This window comes from Caloenas nicobarica, chromosome 1 (assembly GCF_036013445.1).
Source record: "Caloenas nicobarica isolate bCalNic1 chromosome 1, bCalNic1.hap1, whole genome shotgun sequence".
Taxonomy (NCBI): Eukaryota; Metazoa; Chordata; class Aves; order Columbiformes; family Columbidae; genus Caloenas; species Caloenas nicobarica.
In genome coordinates, this window is record NC_088245.1 from 53,440,568 (window position 1) to 53,463,877 (window position 23,310).

Genomic DNA, 23,310 nt, shown 5'->3' on the forward strand with positions numbered 1-23,310 from the left:
TCTCCTAAGTGTGGTTTCAGAATGCTAGAGTACCAAGTACAGCGCAGTGTCCTCATGTGTTTGGAAAAGTATCAAATCCATCACCTCCTGCTGACAGCTTTCAAAGTTTTGGAAGTCTGGAAATGATAGTGTTGTTAACTCCACAGAAGGATATATATTTGTAACAGTTCTTGGGATGACAGTCCCATCTCTCTCTTGTCTTTCTGACAACAAGATATTGGTATATTAAATAAATCTTGGGTACTAAAAGATTTGGCAATCAACCATTTGGAAGGTATCTGTTAACAGATTTTCATTTGCCTTTGTGGATTTAAAAGCATTGAATATCTCTATTTTACCTCCATTTGGTTGCAATAATGTGTTGAGCAAAAGTATGCACTTGTGATGGCTTAAAATGTTTAGGGTTATACTTTTAATCACTCAGGTATTTTGGATATTTCACAAAGCTCTAGTTTGGAAATTTGGGAGAGAGGTTAAATATATTTTATCTGGAATTCCCTTAGAATGATCTACAGCCATTGAAAGATTTTGAAAACATCTCTTGTGATTTGTGTTGACCTAAAGCTGGAAATCAAGTTTCAGAACAGATTTACAAGAGTAATCTTAAAAGATGCTTTTCAAGAAGTAAAAATTGCAGTTTGTCTGTCTCTTATATGATTGGAAATAGGTAAAAGTCTGCAGCAGCAGCTCTGATAATAGTTCATTTGTAATATTCCTGAAGTTACTAACTAAGAATTTCTTGTTTAACTTCTCCAGAACGGGTGAACTTGCTGCTGCTGATCTTGAATGTGAAAAATGAGAGAGCCTCATTCATGTTTCTTTCATTTATTTTGTGTTTCTGTTGACACAACAGACAAATCCGTTATATCGAGTTGTTATTTTGGTTTCTTGATACGCATCCAGTGAAGTTAAAAGGAAAATTTTGGAAGCCTTAAAGCCAGTTTTTTGGTGTATGTTTGAAGTGTTACAGGGAGCTCTTCATATGTAAGCAACATGGTTTTGAGAAGTTGCAGTCTGCATCTTCCTCTTTACTGAAGTTCAGGTACTCAGATCACATACTTTGAAGCAGTTGACTTGATTGTCTTACCTGCATATTGACTTGAGCACCTTTGGAGTAGCTTTCTCACGTGGGTGGCATGGTTTTACTCTACACGGCGTGCAAGGATTTAGTGTTTTTATTCCATATGACAAAGTTCAGCGGAACCGGTTCAGAGCAATAGATTCTTTCATTCTACTTCTGACAGCTGTAGGGATTGGGATTATTCCTTATCCAGAGCAATATGTGCAAATGGAACATTAATTTTATAAGAGGTAATGCTATTGTTATTGAAATGAAATGGTTAAAGTTGAAGCCCTATACTTAAAAAACCCCCTATAAGCCTACATATATAGGTGAAAACCACCATTGCATTTGATTTCTCATTGGATTAGTCAATAGTATTTATACTAGTAATCTCAATGATAATATGAGTATATTTTCTAACATAGTATATGATATACAGCCCTAAGAAGCAATGCTGGAAACCTGATAAAGCAAATGTTTAAAATCTAAGGACTTCATGTACTGTGTTCACAGTGCTGACATTTTTTTAAAAGCTTTACTTAGGAATCTCTGCTTACATTTTTTTAAATGCAAGTTTCTGCCTTTTTGAATTTTGAAGGTTATAGTAAGTGTCAATTGAGTCATCAGAGATCTTAGAAACAACTAATATGAGGTGTGAACCATTTTATCTTCTGTTTTGGAGCCCCACGAGTTTATACAGCACACTGTGGTCCCAGAGGAGTTAACAACTCAGCAGAGCATGATGTGTCAAAATTCCTGCTTTGTATCCAAAAGCAGGATGTTATTTTATTTTTCTTTTGTTCCTGGGTTACTCGGCGCTTCTTTTTCACAGGGATCATATCCCACTGGCATGCTGATATGGTTGTGCTGCTTCCCATTCCGGAGTTAGGGAGTTAGGTCATTCAGGACTTGGTTCTTTGCTTTAAAATCCCTTTTTTTTTTTAATGGCTGGCATGTTTTGTTTAGTTTCTGTGTCTGGTTGGTACAGTTTGGGCTGAGTTTCTTTTTGTCTCTTACTCTTTGCCTATGTTTATAAGGAATAAGTCCTAAAATGTACATTTTGTTCTGTGTGCAACTTGCACGTACATCCAGAGAGCAGGAGGCTCCAGATGAGCAGACCGGAGAAGTTTAGTTGACTTGGAGAGCTGTGTAGCACCTGAAGCTTGAGGGCTGCTGGCACCGGGTACAGATACAGGCCTTTACTGGTACGTAGTATTGCCATGCTACCTGGTGATAAAAACAGATCAAAACTTAGCAGCTTCCTCTCTAAAGCCTGCTGATGAATGCTGCTATATGTGAACCTAGTATTCTTGTTTTTCTGCTGTGAGAGTTAACAAAATTTCAGCAATGTGTAAACACTGCGAAAGAAAAATTAGCTATCCCATCTGCTTTCCTCTGACTAACATTTCTTCCATCACATGTTTAACACTAAGCCTCTCTGATAGAATTAAAAATAGATCGCTACAGAGGAGCCCACGTCTATTCATTGACAGTGTTTGAAACTTACAACCATAAAATCACTGGAGTAACAGACTCAACCAGGCATTTATATAAAAGCCAGATTTTCGTTAAATGTTCTAGTTGTACTGTTTCTGTATCTCATCCTCTTGGGAAAATTATGTTGGTAAGTTCAAATAAATTGATGAGGCTTACACAAACAGGAAAAGTGAAAAGGGTTAATTTTAATTCCTCAGGACAGTGACAGGCAGAAAGTTTCATTTATTCTGGCTCTCATACCAGCCCATCATGGCAGTATCTGATCACCTCCGAATCACTGTTATAGTGACAGTGAATAATTGATTTTTTTTTTTTGGCAGCACATTACAAAAATGGAAGAAGATAACCATTCCACTCTGAGCTTGTCACAGCCTAAAGGGTTACCTGGCCTGCAAGTGCATAGAGATCGCAGCTGTGGGTTCATAGGACACAGAGGCTTTATCCTTTAAATCTCTACTTTATTACAGATTACCACAAATACCACAAAAGTCACCACTAGCAAGTATACCCAAGATTATTAAAGCAAATATATGTCTGTCTCTCAAGGTATTACAAATTAGCAGCAATCAATAGTATAGCAGTGAACAATCATAGAAACAATCAATAATAGCAGCATGCAATAATAGCAGCAATCAAGTATATATATAGTATTATAGTTTACTACAAAATTACAACTAGAGAAGCAAATTCGTCAATAATATAACAGCAAATATACTGATTACAGATTACGTACATGTATCTATATGCTACCGAGCGCATTAAACAGATTCCAGAAGGGGCCAAACTATCCCAGAGGGGAGGACCAACCCATCCCAGAAGGGAACCCAACCATCCAGAAGCAGGAGGACAAAACGAACTGACTCCAATTTTTATGTTTCCAGACTGTTTTCCTGTTCTTGCAGTTAGAGCAGCCAATGGCAATTACTGATACTTACTTTCTCAGGATGTTTTCCCCTTTTTCCTGACTGTTTTTCACACTTTCAGACAATCGGGTGGCATTATAGTTGTTGTATTTCCAAATACTTTATCCTGACTTCTGTGCTTTGAAGAATATGGTCTTCAAACATGGGATTTACAGATGAAATGTTTCATGTAGATGAGGTTCTTAGGGACGTGGTTCAGTGGTGGACTTGGCAGTGGTGGATTAATGGTTGGAATTGATTATCTTAGTCTTTTCCAACCACAATGATTCTATGTTTCTACATTGGTTTTGCGCTTATCACTGGTATCTCAGGATGTCTCTGGTTTCTGTGTACCCATCTGTACCCAAAGATGCCAGCTGCACTTCTCAGGGATGCTTTTGGTTCACATGCCTCATTCCCAGGCTCACAGCTTCCAGCCTGGCAGGTGTGTCCTTTGTCAGTATTTCAACAGACATTTTCTTCTGTTCACTAATTTTCCCTTCTAAGCAGGTCACTTTCATGGCTCTTCACATCACAGCTATAAGCACAAGTTTTAGTTTTTCTATTAAAAATAATTTGACAGAAAAAAAGTGAGCTATTTGGTTACGAAGCTGATAGCTTACTTAGGTAATCTAAGTAAACTAAGGATGTGTGATATGGTCCTCTTTTTTACCCGTTATTTAGTAGCAGCCACATTGATCCAGGATCAGACAATAAATCCAAGCAGCCTTTAGGTTACCTCTGTGCTTGGGAAGATTTGCCTGCACTCTTGCTGTCCTCGCAGCAGCCGGGCTGTCCCCTGACCTGTGCTGATCTCCTGCTCGGCACCGAACCATCGTGTGGAAACGGTTCGCAAGCAAGGAGGACAGGGATGAAAATCCAAATGTGCCATTACTGCAGGAAAGTAGCCCAAATGATCTGAATGTCATTTTCTCTTCTGGAGGAGTGAACCATATGTAAAGGGGAATAACTCCAATAGGAGATATTAAAGTTCACAAATATTTTGTGAATTTAATCCTGTGGACATTCACCTGAGCAATAGCAGACTTTGGTTTGTGTCCACGTTCCGAAAATGGTAGAGACTAAATTTGGCATGAGTGTCCTTCCTGTCGTGTGACTCGCTTAGCCATAGTGTGCATTGACATGGGGGTCTCTGCCTTATATTGGAAATACTCTTAGTAATTAAGACAGAAGTAAAAGAGATGCTTTTGCAAGGTGACAGTGGAGGACTGGAAACAGGTGGCTTTAGTGCCTGAGTGCTAACTAAACACTGGAAAGTCACATACCTGGCAGCCTGATTGTCTAGACATTCTTTCAGTCTCTGAATGCATCCTTTACAAATAGTTAGCAACTCGTTCACATTTCGCTTGACGTGGGAATTTAGCTCATCTTCCCTCTGACAGAGCTGTGGTAATCTTCAGTGACAACCAGAAAATCCAGTGTATTTGGCACCTGCTAAAGTTTTCCTTTCCAGTGCTTGCCTGTGGACAGTGATGATGCAGCGATGATGAGGAAACAGCTTTTCAAAGCAAAGTATCGTGTTTTGCCAAGAAAAATTGAATTAAATAACAAAATGCCTTGTCTATGGTTGGCATGTCTTCAGAAGAAGCGCTGTTGGCTTTTTGGCTGAGAGAAGACTGTGCTATATTCAAACCATCTAACTTTAGGCAGTTCACTCAGATTTTAAGAATCACCTTTGAAGGTACCTGCCTTTCTCACTCACAGGTCAGGTGTCTCAAGATTTTAACTTCGAGTACTCTGAACTACAGTTAATTTGGATGAGTTGGAATAATTCAATCTCAGCTTTCTTGGTACAGATTTTGGATCATAGTTGCCCTCCACTGCTCTGAGCTGTCTCCATTTCTTCTCTTTAGGACTTGTCTTTCAACAGATCAGGGTATTTTGATCTGCCATTTACCAACTGTTAGAAAACTTGCCCTATTTACAAAGCGAAGATTTTCGTTCCACCATGGTGACTGGTGGTATGTTTTATGGGTCTTCTTGTAGGAGCTATTAGTTCATATCTTTCTTTTCCCTTTCTAGCTACAGTTTATGATCACTTCTTAGCTTATAAAAATAATACTTGAAGTACACGTAACATACAGAAAAAAATCATATGATAATTTACTAGATTGTTACACTTGCCAGCTTTCAGTGGCGATATATTTTTTTTTAATACTGGAAAGCTGTATTTCTTTTTTTATAGCCCCAAAATCATGTTCAACAAATCATATTTTTTATTAAAGCTACAAAATGTTGTCAGTGTTATTGTTGGACCCTTGTGGTTTAAATTTGGATTTTTACACTGATCAACAGAATACCTCTGTTTTGCAAACTAAATTCTGTATTTTTATATATGCATTTGTCTGGATCTGCAGCTATGATATACTCAAAAAGATTGTTTTTGTCTGGATCTGCAGTCTTTAGTGTTGCTGTGTGGGTGAGTCTGAGAAAAAATACAGCCAGTATTTAGCCAGTGATGCTTTGATGCTAGTTCTTTGGCTGTTTGAGTAAGTGTTGCCAGGGTAATGTTTTACTCTTTTTTATTATATTCTTTTCATTGTAGTCAGCTAACTGTGTGCTCTTGAATTTAGCATTTTAAGTTGTGCTGTAGTCTCAGTTTTACAAGGGTGTGATAATTATTCTTATACTTTAAAATCCTGATGCTTAGCTAGGTAGAGTGGCTGTCTACAGAGGTAGTATCAGAAAACCTTTTCTTCTCAGGACAACTCCTTAGTCACTGCTGCAGTACTGCCTTAGCAAAAAACAATGGGTTTGTGGACATGACCAGCCGTCTTTCTCACTTTCCCCAGGTCTTCTGGTGTACATGCAATTTAAGCACCTTTATCATTATTTTCAACAGATTTTCAGCATCCATGTCTGTTCATTTTCATTATAAAGACATGTGTTCTGTTAGGAAATTTGGTCTGATTAATGTTTTAAGCAGCTGAAAGGAATATTACATGTAGACAAAAGAAACTATTTGAAGACATGTTCCCAAAGCTTTTTTTTTTTTTTTCCCCTGAGCGTTTTAGATTTGGGCTTTCAGTCAGTGTGATCTTGAGTTATAAACCAGTGTAAAAAATGACAGTTGAAAAAGGAGTTTTAAAAAGCTTTTGTGAATAAACATGCTGTTCTAATACATAAAGACATGTAATCCTGTCTGCTGGTCTTCACCTGCAAAATTTCGTGTTTAATTTAAATCAAATTTGTTTCAGTTCTTTCATTTACAGTTAGAATTTCATTTCATTTTTCAATGTGTTTATATTTCAATGGTGTGGATTTATTTGGGTTTGGGGTTTTTTTAGCTCCTTGAACTCTGTGGATGAAGGCATTATTTCCCTGCCCTAGTGCAATATAAAAGATGAAAGTATATTTGAGGGCTAATGCAAATAATCTCTAGTTTTCTGTCACGTAGATATAGTACACTTCTTTCCAGATTATTTCAGGAGATAATAGTAAAAAAGAGGCTTCTGTTTTGCCGCTTCCTCACTCACAGCTCTTTGTTATTTTCAGTGGAAGTCCCTCCACCTTCTCTCCACTGAAATCCTCCACCTTTGGGTTGTTTCTTCAAGGTGTAGTTTCACTGCCTGTGTCTGCCACTGCTCTTGGCTTTTTCAAATGACACTAATGTGAAACGGAACTGATTTCTGACATCTGGCTGTTGCCCAAAGGTTAGGAACAGCTGAGAAAAAGGCCAAAGTCTTGTTAATTTGTCTTTGATGCTGCTTGGCAGTATCCTAAGCAGCCTTAGTTCTTGAAACTGTGTGTAAATCATGAATGTATCACTGCACTGCTGTATATTTGGTATTTGGATGTCCTTTGGTATCTCAAAGGATTGGGAGGGTCTTTAAGGGAAATTACTGCTGCTGAAGTTTGTGGCTTAAGTTTCTATACTTTCCAGGAAAAGCAAATAAAGCAAAAACAGACAAGTGCATCCAACCGATATACAGTGAATCATAGAATAGTTTGGGTTGGAAAGGACCATTAAAGGTCATCTAATCCAACCCCCCTGCAACATTTATCCCAAGCAGACATTGTTTATACACATGTGAAATATTCCCTTCTGACTTTGTTTCAGAGAAAAAAAAATTCTCAGAGTTATATTTGCACAGTGCCTAGCAAACACGGTAGCAAGTTATAATATAAATTCTTTTAAATAATAATTGCTGCAAGACAGCAGGAATGCAAGTGATGGCCCTGACCTGTTCAGGACCTGCAGAATATTTTACAGTCATAAATGAGAAAAGAAGGGAGAGAACTAGATTGTTTGGAAGCTGGCCCAACAGAGTAGGATGAAATCCCCTAGGAATTAGCAGTATCGTATGCCTGTCCCACTTGTATCTTCAAGAGCAAGCTCTATTTTTTCAGCAGTGTCTTCTCTAGAAGGATAAACATTTAAAAGAAACCACCACACTAAGAAAACTTGTATCAAAACACTTTGCAGACTGCAGATTCTAAGTATTTGTAAATGTTTTTCTCTTAGGGGGCAGATTATGACAAAAATCAGTGTACTACAATATTAGCCATATTTACTGGGCTTGTATAATAGAATGAGGTTATAGTTATAAAAATGGTACTTAACTTGTACAAAAAACCAGAATATGGAATTATTTTTGTGGGTTCTGGGATTTACAGTGATAATCTCAACAGACCTGTTGTTGCTGGAATTAGAATGGGAAAACCTTTAATAATAATTTTTAAAAAATTGCTCTTGCATCATCAGGTCAGAGAGAGAGAATTTTTATGTACTCTTTATTTTCCTCTTTAACTTTTTCCAACTCTATAGTTTTTAAAACAGGTTTCTCTTATTTTTCTACAGCTAAAGAAGGATAGACCAGAAATAAATTATCTTAATGACTATGTAGCCAAATGCCAAAAAGGAAACCATCTTAAATGAAAAGAAGCATTTTATTTGTTGTGGATACCTTTCCAAAATGTATTTAAATCAAAGAGGGGGAGAGGGAAGAAAGTGTATTCTTTGTAATCCTTTTCATAAAGTATTTCCTCAAACAATATCGAAAAATGTCTATCTCAGTAGAAATTACCAATGATATGATGATATCTAAGACTGAAGTTTGTGCTTTGACAGGCTGGTAACTACATATCAAAGCTATACCAAGACGACTTTCAGTTATATTCTCAATTTATGCAAGGTTATTATATTTTACCTTGCATTCACAACCTTCGTACTTAAAATTTAATGAGCCATCCAAGAAGCATCAAATGTGGCCTTTCCTCTATCCCCTACCCCTGAGCTGTGTTGCAGAGTCTGGGATGGGGGGTGTAAAGCTGCCCTTGCTCTCGGTTTGTCCCTGTTGAAGCAGTTTTCTCCATTGAGTCGCTCTGGGTTTGTGCAGGTCTCTTGGCAGAGCCACGCTGAGCACAGTGGTGTGGTGAGCGTGGGGTCAGGCCTTCGTGACTGGCCTCCCCGGCCACAGGGCATGGACTGTGTCAAGTCATTTCTTTTTCATCCTGCACCATGGGACTGGGTTCGGGGAAGACGCTACCTTACTTTTCCTTTGTAAAAGGAATAAAATGGTAGTTTTCCACTTCACTATCTGAAGAGAGAAATTCTTATTACCTCATATTCCTTCTCTTATTTCTTATTTTTCCTAGAAGGAGTTCTTGGTCTACATTTAAAGTCCGACATATTGGAGATTCATAAACCTACATAGCGTAGACGGTACAAGCTCACATGTGAGAAAGCAGACAATGACTTGCAGGGAGGGGTATGGTAGGAAGTTCCCAGGCAGATTTAGGAAGCTCTACATTAATACAAGTTGTTTTCTTATACTGTTATGGCTCTTTTTTGAATATGAAGGTTAAACCATTACTGAAGCTTAGCTATCTATTATTACAACTTCCAGATAGACTTATCTTGAAGACTGTTTTTGAAGGACCAGTTTGCAGTTGATCATAATAATTCAGTCTGTATTCTGATGATTTGGCTCGGTGAGGATATTTCAACTGATCGGGCATAACACAAATTCTTTTATGTATACATATGTACAACGAATTGATAAAGATGTTTTAAGTGCCTTTGAAGAGTACCCTAACTTGTACTTTCCTAATTAAATACACAAGCTAGAAATAGCAAAGCACAAATCTCTTCTTTTAAGATGCAATTAGCTTTCCCTTAATGTTGATGTTTGAGAATTTATAGTGGTGGGAATTTTTAAAATGGTTTTCCCATCGTAAGAACACTTATCTAGTCATGAAGCCAGATAACATGGTGCTTAAATCGAAAGTACAAGCAGCGATTTACTTCTCCAGGGAAAACGGCATTCCCCTCTTACCTAGTGGGAATGCATAGTTGCAAAATTCCTCAACACTGTCTTTCAGGTTTTTCATCATCATTACACGCTTTCACGTGGCGAGGTGTATTTTTAGCTGTTCTGTTACTGGAAAATTGCAGAAAAAAAAGAGCTTATTTTAGCCTTTATGCTACATTTCCCCTGAAAATATATACATACTAAATGATATAAAAACACTGTCGTGAATCTGAATTCTATCTGTCTGCAGCCTAAAGGTCCCTGATAAGGACACAAAAAGGGAGCATTGGGAAGACTGACATGATCACAAGCCTGAATGAAGAGTTCTGTGCTTTATCCCTTTCATCTTACCTTCTCCTTGCACATGTTACTTGAGAGTTGAGGTATACCCTTCTAAGCCTTCCATATGTACATGGGGAAGTCATACTGGTTGTTCGTTTTTGTTTGCTCACATTCATACACAATCGCCATATCCCAGAGTACTCCATAGCCCAGGCAGAGTAGAATATCTCTCAGGAGTCCAAGCAGGCGCTGCATTCTGTGCTCACCCAAGGGCATGTTTTCTTCTGCCTCGTCCTGCTTCCAGGAGATCAGAGGGCAAATTGTCCGTCTGCAGAAGACTCGACAGGCTGGCACATGCATTCAGGAAAATAAGGGAAGTATTTATTACTACAAAATAAAACCATGATTCAGTCTCTTAATTTTTTTTTTTCCTATATAGAAATTTGAGGACTGGAATGGGAGCAGCCTTTGAATAGGCTTCACCTGAATTTGTGGGACAAGCAAAGTTGTATGCTGTTCCTGAAAACCATTTAGAAGTGTTTTTGACTTTGCTGTCTGCTATACTCATACAGTAAGAATGAGACTACAGGAAGCAAAATTTTCAAATTAGAGAAAGTATGATTCACTGTATTTTTCTTGTGTTTTCAGAATCTTGGTTTCCTTTTGCCTTGCGAAAGCTCAGATAGTCCCTGTGATATGTGTCTTGGTTTTGAGATTTATTCCTCCTACAAGATGTATCAGGTTTCTGAAACCTATAGAGGCTCCTCAGGTGCTCTCAAGTTATATCTAACCTGCATCTGTGAGAAGTCTGATCTCCTGGGACCAAGTGCGCAGTTTAGCATCATTCTTAACACACCTTCCTAAACTACATTTCTCTTATTGCAGGGCAGTATGCTGACACATGTGCACTGCTGGATGTTCCTTCCCCATAGCCTGGGCTTCCGTGACTAGAAAGATCATTACTGTAGGCTGGGAACAGGTCTGGCAGTGGCGTGATTAGAGGAGCAGGATTTTAGGGATTGCAAAAAAGCACTGTAGGTGTAGCCAGTTGGTGGGGTTTTCTGTTTTCTTTTTTTTTCTTTCTCCTTCCTTCCTTCCTTCCTTCCTTCCTTCCTTCCTTCCTTCCTTCCTTCCTTCCTTCCTTCCTTCCTTCCTTCCTTCCTTCCTTCCTTCCTTCCTTCCTTCCTTCCTTCCTCCCTCCCTCCCTCCCTCCCTCCCTCCCTCCCTCCCTCCCTCCTTTCCTCCCTTCCTCCCTCCCTCCCTTCCTTCCTTCCTCCCTTCCTCCCTTCCTCCCTCTACTTACTAGTCATTGATACAATTACTTAGAACTGGACTCAAAATGTAAATATCAGACTCTTAATACTTCATTAAATAGAGCAAAAGAGTAGCCAGCATGATTTCCACAGACCTAGTTTGAAAACCAATTTGCATAATATTCCAACATGTTCATCTAGTTTCATATTTTTAGATGGTGTTAAATTAGCATTTCGTTTGTTTTCTACACTTGCAAAAAAAAATCTTGTGGTTTGAAAATACTTTATGCAAAGGAAATTCTGAAAATTTGGCAAAGAAGTAGTCTTTTTTGATGAAGAACTATTCAGACAGTTCCTTTCTAGACTCTTTTTATTAACTAAATTTTTAATGATGGAGTATATGGCTGATTTATTTCTGTGCCTTCTCTTGAGTTATTTTAATGGCTATATGAACTCAAATTCTGATTCTGTGATCACTGTTCCGAATCTTTATTTGCTATAATAAATTTCTCCTAAGTTAAATACATTTAAATCAATATTTTATAGTGTAAATATAAGGTTATTTTAACTGTGGTGATTTTCAGCATTCATATCACAAAAGATTTTTAAAATGATTAATCAAAGAATAATTAAACAGTTCAGCCACTGTGATACAGGTAAACCAATAAATATGGATCTTATTATCTCTTTAAAATGCTCACTTAATGATGTATTTCTTTACCCTTTATTGTCATGTAACAGTACTATGGAAGGATTACTATACAGACTGCAAGGTCTGTCTGTCTACATATTAGGCCTTAAGGGTCAGATCATGCCAATTTTTGCATGTAGATTTAACTCTGCAGAGATAACAAGTGGGAATACTCCCCTGAACAAAGTCAAGTATGTACAAGTAAATATACATACCAGAGAGCTACTGTTGATATAGATGGTTGTAGATGGTGTTTTTTGTTTTTTCTTTTTACTTTTTTCCTGCAGGTTATTGTCACCAAGCATATAATAATTATTAATTTAGTGTGTGTACACGTGTATGTGAATGGATGCAAGTGTGTATGTACAATATATATCAAACCATAGAATCATAGAATAGTTTGTTTTGGAAGGGACCTGTAAAGATCATTCAACCCTGCAATGAGCAGGGACATCTTCAACTCGATCAGGTTGCTCAGAGCCCCGTCCAGCCTGGCCTTGAACGTTTCCAGGGATGGGGCATCTACCACCTCTCTGGGAGAAGTTCCAGTGTTTCACCACCCTCATCATAAAAAAAATTTCTTCCTTATATCTAGTCTGAATCTCCCTTCTTTTAGTTTAAAACCATTACCCCTTGTCCAGTCGCAACAGGCCTATTAAAAAGTCCATTCCCATGTTTTTTACAAGCCCCTTTTAAGTATAGAAAGGCCAGAATAAGGTCTCCCCAGAGCCTTGCCTTCACCAGGCTGAATGTCCTTATATGCTTCTTTGTATATATTGCACCATATATATAAAAAATTATTATATATTTATATGTATACACACATGCGTAGACACACCAATTCTGGTCATACAAATGAGACTCCTTTTGATTTCCTTAACTTCAGAGTAAGAACACTTTCAAGTCTGTTGAGTTAAGCATTAAGTTGATAATTTAGGACCGTTCATTTAGTTCCCATATTTACAATGTCATTGCACGTAACTGAATAGTTAACTGAATGAGAAAGTGTAATTAAATGATCTTTTAGATGGAGGAAGAAAAATAAATTATGTATATTTTGGTTCAACAATGAAGGATAACTTTCTGCACAGAACCAGCTGAGAGCTTCAGATAAGAGGCTGCTCACAAAGACAACTTTGATAAAGGACAGGTGATAGTAAGATGGGGCAATATAAAGCATTAGATTTGGTGAAAAGGTTATTGTTGATGGGTTTGTTGGATTTTTTGGAAGAAAATATCTAACGTAGTTTTCTAGTACGTATGTTAAAAGAAATTACAGTGTCTTTTTGTTTGTTTAATTTTGTTTGTTTGTTTAATTTAGATGGTATATTAAGAGGTCAAACTCATTTTTCAGGGATAGTTATGCATTTCCATTGAATAAACAGCGTTGAGATTTCACAGATTTTACTGAGAACTTGCATGCTGCATCATACTCATGCAGGCGGAGTTCCAGTAATAGGGACAAGCTCTGGTTTTGCTGTATATTCAGAAATGTGTTTTACTGATATTTAAGTATTGATTTTTAGTTTAGATTGATTTTAGTTATATTACTTTTTTCAATTTGGGATACCAATGCTAATATGTATTTTCCAGAAGAGTGGGGTTTCAATGCATCAACCTGCTGGGCTGATTTTCCAAAACAAATACCAACTTATTTTGTTAGTTAAGTCCTCTCCTTGAGTAGTCAGGAGAGATTCAAATGTATCCTTTACATTTTTTGCCCTCCCTGTTTATGTGTCTGCTACACTGCAGGACTGTGCTTCTCAACAGATCTAAGTGTGGTACGGTCTGCCTTCCAGCTTCTTTTCCACCCAAAAGTCTACCTTGCGAGTGGGATGTGAGTCTGAGCTACCTGGTGGCATTCAGCTTTTCCGCTGAGTCTCAAACTATTGGGTTCCGCATGTCCCAGAGACTGCAGTTAACCCTTTCCCAAGAGCATGTTTCATATGACTGGCAAGTTTGGTCTTCACTGGACCTGCAAGACTTGTCCTCATTGCTGCATTGCTTTCTAAGCCAGACTTTGCAGACAGTTTTAAGACTTAAAGCTTACCATTGGGTCTCTGAGGTGGCTGCAGAAGAGGAATGACATGTTTTTTGTTCATAATGATGTTGGTGATGAGGTGAGACCAGAAGCCATAGATTAAATTTATACAGAGCAAGGCCCAAGAACTTTAAACTTTTCTATCACTTGAAACTCCAGGCAAGTGCAGAGATGTCACTAGAACTATTGTCAGAATTAAAATTCTGTCCAGATTGTCTAGGCATAGACTGGGTAAGGTGGTAAATCTTCACATTCTTCATCCTTTTAGAGCTCTCTGTCTTTCTCAATTTATGGGTACCAAATCTAGCATAATGAAAACCCTGTGTGCTGTAACACCAAATAACATTTAGCATTGAAAAATAATGGAATCATAGCATAACTTAGGTTAGAAGTAATCTCTGGAGGTCATCTAGTCTATGCATGCCTAACTTTATAACTAGACAAGGTGTCCCAGAGTGCCGTCCAGTCAAGTTTTGAAATGGTCTTCCATAAATGAGAACACATTGGTGGGATAATTGTTACAGATAGGTATTCAATATACAGTCTGCGAATTTTAAATATACCTTTGAGATTTTTAAATTAAACTTTGCCAACATCTGGATATCACACTTTTTCATTAGAACAGGCAATATGAATGTCATCTGAGAAGACATTTTGTTACTGTGAACTCACATGGTGACTTCTCAAAGTTAGCAGAATGACTCGTACTATCAAAGATATCGAGTATATCTGCTGTATCAGTGGTGTAAGGTATCGTGATATGCCAGGATGACTTTATGGTCTTCAGTTTTAACAGGAGATACTTGTTTTGTAGCGTTACTTCTAGTCTAGCCCACACTTAAAAAGAAACAAACAACCCAATGGATTCTGTTAGTGTATATTATTGTACATGTATGTATCAGTACAGTATAGATTGAACAGATTTCAACTTGAGTTGAAAGTACTGGTTGGTGATCACGTGAGGTGCATGGGATATTACATGGAACAGGCTTCACATCAGGATAGACTTATCTGAAGCCACTTTCCTAGTCTGAGTGCAGAGAACAAGCAGTGAATTTCACTATGAAATATAAACTTCTTGAACTATTGTACCTATCTATTGTGGAAGTGTTCTTTTCGGTTTTGTCTTTTCCTTCTTTTCTCCAACTACTGAAGTAACCAATAGAAAACTTGCTACAGGAACGGCTTTAGAAATTAGGTAATGGGTTTATTCCTTTGGGGCTTTTTGCCTTGATGGCTGTTTAGATGGTTTGCTAAGCATGACCTCAGTTAGCTCCCCCACAAAGAGAGGACACATAAGGGAAGAAATGGTTCTTTTCTGACATAGCCTAGTTTTGCTAAATAATGTGAGGAAATAAAATTTTCAGTAGACTAAAACACGTAAGTAACATTTTTGGTGAGTGATATAAGACTGGTCACCACAAAATTCTTGTCAAGAAACACCAAATATTGCTCTGAGGGAGAATTTTTTTTTTTCTTTTTCTGAGAGAAGGATTAATATTATTTTTCTACTAAGTAGGTTTCACCTGTCAGATACCTACATTAGAGAAGTCAAAGAATTGGGGAGATTCTGCACTGGTTTCTTCAATCTGTCAACAAATTAGATTTATTCAGAGAATATATTTGAATTTGTTAGCAGCTTCAGATACCACTGATTATAAAACCTGACTTTTTTAAAATTTCATTTCCTTGTTTTGGATAGGGCTTTGAAATTAGTGCTGTGCTGCTCACGTCATAACTGAGAGCAGGAGTTTCTGCTTTACCAGAGCTCTGACTGGAGACTTGCTAAGAACGTTTGGATTATAACAATGTTGGTATTTAGGCAAATATGTCCTGTTGCATGTGAACTAAACAGTGAGATCACTTGAAAGCCTGGTGTAAATAACCAGTTAAATGCAGTTGCTACATGGTGTAAATTCAGGAATATTGAGATTAGACTTCATTAATTTTCTCCTATTTCTCACCAGTTAATCTACAGAATTAGCTAAACTTTGTTTAATGCTTCCATGGAAGCTTGAAATTGAAGTCATATATATCCTTTGTCACTATTTCCATCCAGTTCAGAAATGCACATCAGTTTGGTGCATATGTGGGCCATTACTCATTATTATTGTCCGATGCAATCTTGGAAAGGGCAGGAGGTGCAGCTTGGCTGTGTATGTACCTAGAGGGCTTTTTGTGATTTCTGAAAATGTTTTCAGGTATGCCACAGTCTCACACAAGGCTTTTGTGTGGAATCTCAAAACAGAGAGGAGAAGGAGCCTGGAAACATTTCTGAGTCCATCTTTTAGGACAGAGCTTGAAAATCTGTCCTTATGCATGTGGTTCACAGCAAACAGCTGAAGTGCTCATCCCAAGCAAGAATATATTCATATACTTGAGCTTCATTTTCAGAATTTTCCCTCCCTGTTGACCCTATTTTCTCCTCGGCTAGATTCTAAAGCTTATGCATTTTTTCAGGGAGGAAGACCAAACTGTAATAGAAAATTTCATTAATATTAATTCTAATAGGTTATAGTTACTACAGTACAAAGTACTAAGTAGAAGATATAATATTAGATGCATTCCTGAGTGGAATAAATATTTTATCAACATGCATGAGATAGGAATTGCTGCATTACTTAAGCTGCATAACTCATTCATGGATTTTGTATCTCGAATGATTGCCAGTAAAATCTTCATGACAATACAATGTATTTACATTGACATGCATGGTTTGAAGACAAACAATTTTAGAATTAATGCACAGATTTTATACTTTTTATTGGATATTTTTCTTTTATTTCTCTTCTCTTACACTTGACATTTTAGGTACTATGAATCCAATTGGATAGGAAATTACCATAGCTATGACATTGCATTATGGCATTGAAATATCAGGGATCACTCATTTCCAATTATGTAGAATTTCCCATGGCAGGCCTGAAGAGTTGAAATACTGGACCTATCAGCTGATGGAAGTGAACACTATTAGTTTTATACTTTTCATCAGTAAACCTGTAATCACACTTTAAAAGAGGAAAGAGGGGAGAAACTCTTTTAAAAGATAATTTGAAAAATTAGACTGAAGTTACTTAGAGATTATTGCTGTTAACAGTGAAGGACAGCAAAGATGAATTAGTTAACAGAGCTCAGATGCAGCAGTCAAAAGTATACAGTAGATCTACCTTTTCACACAAAAGTGCAAAATTCTCAGAAAACATCATATATGAGATGTATGTAAATTTAAAAAATGTACAAAAATGTGTAAACTATTTACACAGTTATCCAGGTGCATTTTTCAGCCATTTCTTAGTAGTTGTCTGTAAATAATCATTGAGATTAAATTCAATAAGCATTAAATCATTATTAAAGATGCATGAGACTGAAATAATGAATGGATAATATTTATAATGTGTATATTTTCTTGTGATGAGTTATTGTTTTTTAAAGCAGCGTCATGCTAACATAATGTGGGCTGTGTTGTCCTTACAAAATTCTGGAGCAACAGTGGTTTTAAAGATACATCTAAACAAAAATGTTTTCAAATATTTAAGAGTGTAAATCTAATGAAGAGAAATCTGACAAAAGCAAGTTAAAAACTTGCCAGCATACATGGAGAGCTTTGCTTAAAATTCAGGATTTACTCTTCTTGTTCCCATGAATGGCATGATTCTCCTTTAAAACACTGAAAGTTTAATTTTTGTTCAAATATTTAAAAACTGTTACAAATCATAATGTGAAGTTCATTGGCAATATCTGGTTTGTAGATAGATGAACATTGATACATGCCTATGGCTGTTATTAAATATATTCATAATGTACACATTTTTGTTTACTGCAAAAGTAACAATATACAGTCAGGCTTAACTTCCTCATGAATTGTAATAGTAAAGTCATTATAAAACACATCTTGCAAGGTGTTGTATTTTCCAAATGTTATACTGTGCTGTTAGAAACACTTGAATCCAAAACATAGTGTCTTTTTGTCAGTTCTGAATATCAAGTTTACTGAATTGAGTTGGTAAACAGTCACAGAAATGAAGCTTAGGTAAATATTTACTTTGAGAGTTGGTGAAGCTCAACTATAATTAGCATGAACATTGTATGTATTGTTACATATGCTCTCAACAATGGAAATAATTTGTTTAGAGGTTTAATCTAGAACTATGGTTTGGTTTGGTTTGTAGATTGAACCAGAGGTTTAAAAAGTACTTCTAGAACTTTTTGAAAATTTCTGTTAATTTCCTCTGAAGTCAATATTAAGATCTGAAGAAATGTCATCTGGTCAGATTGCCCTAGGAGTCAGAGTCTTCTAAAGAAGAATGTTAGATGTTGGGCTCTGCAAAAACAAATGAAAAAGTCATTAAAAAAAAGGAGGAAAAATATCCTTCAATTCTAAAATATATTCTTCAGATAGCTGAAGGGATTTCCAGATTTTTAAGTGCACATAGCTTTTTTCCTACTATTTTTCCACTCCCATGATTGTCTGGTGCAATAGAGAAGTCTGAGAAAGCATGAAAAAGTTATTAATTTAATAGATAAATTCTACCTAATAATTTAATAGATTTGCTTCTTTTGATGTCTTCCCATGAGATGGTTTAACGTGGGGGAGAAGATCCTACTTTCTTCAAACCTCACAAACAGGTAAACCTCTTGCTTTACATAGAGACCTCAGATTAAAGCTATCCATGGAAAAATGTTGATTTCTCCCTAGTTTTCTGACTGTTTGACAGTGCTTCAGAGTTCACTTCTGTGAATGCAGCACAGAACACCAAAGTGATTTACAGTTTGGTTGTTCTCAGTGCCTCATGTGTCAGGAGATGTAACAATACTTCCAATTTTTTTTTGTGTGAATTTCAGTTGAGTCACATTTTTGTCCTCTTAGATCAGCTTTCTTAAATGATAACAACATTCATCTTGTTAGCATGGTGTAATTTAAATATACTGTAGCACTGTACAAAATTCTGTTCCTTTCAGCTGAATCTCTGTTGACCCCTTTTTCAGATGACGGTTGCTGCTGGTACGAGCATTGAGAATAACATTCAAAGGACCATATCCTGCCCTAATGTATGTTCAAAATATCCTGGATTTTTGTATAATTTAAATGTGAAGCCTCCTTATGTGAATTTGATATTTTCTTGCCCACAGAAGCTTGTGCATCTTGAGGTTACTTCACATTGCATATTTCAGGGTCAATGATTATTGTACTACAAGTGAGGTCTCAGCCTACCAAAATTACCAAATTACTCTCATTTTTTTTCCATATGGTTTGATGGTGTGGCTAAATAAAGACAATGTTAATATATTCACAGTTCCTTCTGCATTTACCTTGCTTCCCACCCAGCTCAATACTCCCGTCAGTTGAAATCAGTAGAATAGCGATAGGCGAAACGAGGAAAGTAATGAGAGCCTATGTTTATTCTACCTAACCTTGTTCAAAATCGGAGTTTGATATAAAGATGTGTCATACTAAATTTGGAAGGAAAATGATTTCATTTTCTTTGCTTAAACAAGTATATCCCATGAAAGATAAAAGAAGGGAGGAGTCACTCTTGCTTATGAAAGGTAGAAGAAGAAATCTATTTTGTTAAGAAAATAAGCAAATTATTCACTTGTAGTACAATAGATCATTTTTTTTACTAAAACTATTCAGATAATGGAAAGCTTTTGAGCCAAAATTAACCTCTTATCCGTTAATGGGGAAACATTCATGAGAATTTAAGATGTACCACTGAAAAAACGCTTTGGCTCTGCATTATATAGAAGCTATTTTTTATCATGTAATGTGTTTAATAATTTATTTTTCAGCTAAAGATTCTCATGTTTATAGGGGAACTGGCAGAAGGAGTTCTGGATAAACATTTCCATCACCTTATGTTCTTTTAAGTATAACAAATAATCAAAATACACACCAAATATAGTTAAAATAACTAATAGCTAAGAGAAAAAATACTGTGATTTAATATTGGCAAGAAGTTAGTTTGCCCTCCCTACCTGAGAGAAAAATTCAATGCCTTAAAACAATATGTTTTCTGGAAAGTTTGTGCTCTTAAGGTAACACAGAGAAATTCTTTACAGTGCATTCTTAGAAGGTACTGCATCTGACTATCTGAATTACTGTGGATTTCTGAATATATTACTTGAATGGACCAATATTATTTATTATTTGGCTGTGATTTTGGCTGTTCAGTTTCACACTTGCTTCTATGCAGAGGAAAAAAGCTTCCTCAATACATAATGTATGATTAATCTCCAATCTCTTCTGGATTTTCAACATGACTTTAACTTTTCCTAGGCAATTTTAGTATTTCAGTCTGCAAGTAGTACCATTTTTAATGGAACATAGTAATAGGAAAGATAATAATATGACAGAATTGGCAAGCATAGAAAAACACAGGATTTCAGATTTAGTCATAGAAGTCTGTAGCATTACTTCAGTATTGTTTGGGGTCTTTTAGTTTGTTTTATTTTTCTGAAAACAACATTGAGACAGGCTTTAAATAGGTGCTTTCTTAAAATAATGAAATAAATCTCCAACTCAGAGGTTATCTTTTATTCTTTGTATTATATCCATTATTGCTAAAATTAGTTAGCAATTCATTAACTGCCGTTGAACAGTAATATCCTTATTCTTGGCTTTAGAGATTACAAAAGCTGTCATTGTAAACTACAGTTCTGCTTTATCCCCCATTTTTAATTTTGTTCCTTCTCTTTGAACTTCTGAGAGGTTGGGTTTTTTTTTTTTCTGCAGAAATAAATATATCAACCTCTACAAGAAAGGGGATAAAAGTCATTAAATGCTCTTCTAACTCTATCTTCTCATTTTTCCTGTCTAAATTTTAATGTTGAATTTAATGTTGTTCTCTCTGCTCTAGAGACAGTGGAGGCTTGAGTCAGTCTCACCTGTTGGGTCTCTGAAGCTATCAGTCTTTCTCCATTGACTAAAAAGGGGACCTAAAAGGCCACCTTGGCTTACATATCTTGCTTACAGGTGATTAAAATTAAGTAATAAAAACAAACCCATTTTTCCCAATATAAGATGATGTTTAGGACAAGAATTATGTCACCAAAGTGTAGCCTTCTAAAAGCCTCATGTTCAACTAAGCTATGATGCAGCTGCTTTCAATGAAGAAAATAAGGTGTAGCACTTGAAGAATCATTTCCTCTTAAAATAGCTTGGATGGATGTTAGCTAGTTCCCACTCTAGATTGCACTTTGAGAGTAAAAGAACTAAAAATAAAAACTTTCATTTTTAAGATTACTGTTCATTTCTTCCCCAGGGGAAAATAACAGAGTTCAGTCACAAAGGGTGTGAAAGAAGCTCTTGTCATTAATATTTACTTATACCCAAAGTCATTGTCAAGTGGTCATGAGGCCTAATTTTAGATTCTCATTTTATAAATAGGTGCAAACAACCCAATACTTAACTCTGAAGACTCTCAACAAGGAGATAAATTATTTGTTCTGTTTCAGACTTCCAGATAATTCTCAGTGTAAGTTGGTCTTATGCAGATGATTTTTTTTTGTACTTGAATTCCTCAGATTTCTTTTCAGTTTTATCAGATTTTTTATTTTATAATTAATAATGATCAAAAGTCCTGTTAGATACAAAAGAATCCTGTTCAGAGACACAGTATATTCCTTACCAACATCTACACATCATCCAAATGCACAAAGCCTTCAGCAAAAGCAGTTTCCCTTTCACCCAGCATCTTGCAGGGAGGACAGTTCTGCTTTACAGGGTCTGCTCTTGGCACCAGATCTTCCTGGGGCACTGTAACTATTGCAAAAGCAGATCCAGCTTCAGTTTAGAGAAATACTGTAATGGAAGACAGTCATCCAAAACGTGAATAGTTGCAAAGTGTTTTATTCATTCCAAAATCCTCTGGTTTCCTGCTGATTGGAAACTCTTTATGTAGCCATTCGTTACTGAATAAATCCCGGCTCCTTAGACTTTTTCACAAGTACACTTTTATGTTATGACTGATTGTCCTTATGCTAACTAGAAAAAATTACTAAAGGAATAACTTAATGCACTTTGTAATGTATGAGAAAGAAAATTAATGAAATCATTTATTTTATTCCATTAAATTCCAAACCTATAATTACCTGCGCGAAGCATAGTTTTAATAACTGGTATTAAGGCTGTCGAATCTACAGCTGAAAACTGTTTGAATGCCTGGTAACTTTTCAATTATTGGGCTACATTATTCTGAAATGTTTTGTGGTTTCTTCTAATTACTGTGAAGTGCACAACTTTGTATTTCTGCCTTTTGTACTAGGGATAGCTGTGGAGGATGCTCTCAGAAGCATAACGTTTTCAGTCAGTGTATATTGCACTGGTTCAGAATTTAATTGCATGGCATTAATTATACAGTCATAATTAATTATAAAACTCAGTTACTTAGTCAAAAAGGGCACAGTACATTTGATTCGGCTTTTCTGGCTCTTAATGTCAGACCTAAAATACTTTTCTAGAAGCAGAGTTTGAGATGCTAAAACTCTACAGAAAATGTAGAGTAGATCGTTCATGAGACATATATGCTAAAATATTTTTAAAAGGCTTTATTAAGCCTGAGTAACATCTCTTAATTTTATTAATAACAATTGTAAGCAGTTTTTTAAACATAAAAGGTGTGTAGTACATAATTTTAATTAACAGAAATACAGTGCAAAGCTTGCAATAAAACTGAAAATCGAGAAAAAAATGCAGTACTCGGATATTATTATGATTTGCAAGTTACAATTTTGTGGTCAGTTCCCCACAAATGGAAAAATCTAATTTACATACTATTGCTCTGGAAGTTTATACCTCCACAGTCTTCATTACAGGCCTCAATTTACCTTTGCTCCCGCATAAACTTTCTGTTTTCTGTTTCTCATTATTATGAATCGTTTACATGACAGAAGCTGAGTGAAGAAATTGATAGTGCATACAATAGTAATATGCTGTTGCAATTTATTCCCTTTTCTTATGTATCGTTTAGTGGGATAATAAGAGACATTACTTGCTAGGTTTGCTGTTTTTCATGCAAGATATCCCAAATCTCAACTATATCTATGTATGTCATTTTATAGACTAGTCTTTAAACAACCACGACAGTTGCTGTATACTTTGAAAACACCGTTTCTTGAGAAGAAGTAATTTCTGTAGATCTACTCTTAAGGTACACATGCGTTCTAATGTTCCTGAATGGACATCGCTGATGGATATATAGTCATTTAGACAGAACATTCTATCATACTTTGATATCTCAATGCCATCACTTGATGTCCGGAAACAGTGCAATCTAATTGTCAGAACAAAAACAGGACAGTCTGTAT

At 36.3% G+C, this 23,310-nt stretch overlaps 1 protein-coding gene across 5 annotated transcripts in view; it reads left to right on the forward strand.

Annotated features, from left to right (window-relative positions):
• Positions 1-23,310, forward strand: part of PPFIA2 (PTPRF interacting protein alpha 2) — a 315,886-nt gene that overhangs the window by 139,646 nt on the left and 152,930 nt on the right. Inside the window, exon 2 of one of the 5 annotated variants that reach the window (XM_065626971.1) lies at positions 18,991-19,053. The exons of the other annotated variants lie outside the window; for them this stretch is intronic. Coding sequence (XP_065483043.1) covers positions 18,991-19,053 — 63 coding nt within the window. The remainder of the gene's footprint in view (positions 1-18,990; positions 19,054-23,310) is intronic. 5 annotated transcript variants of the gene reach the window in all.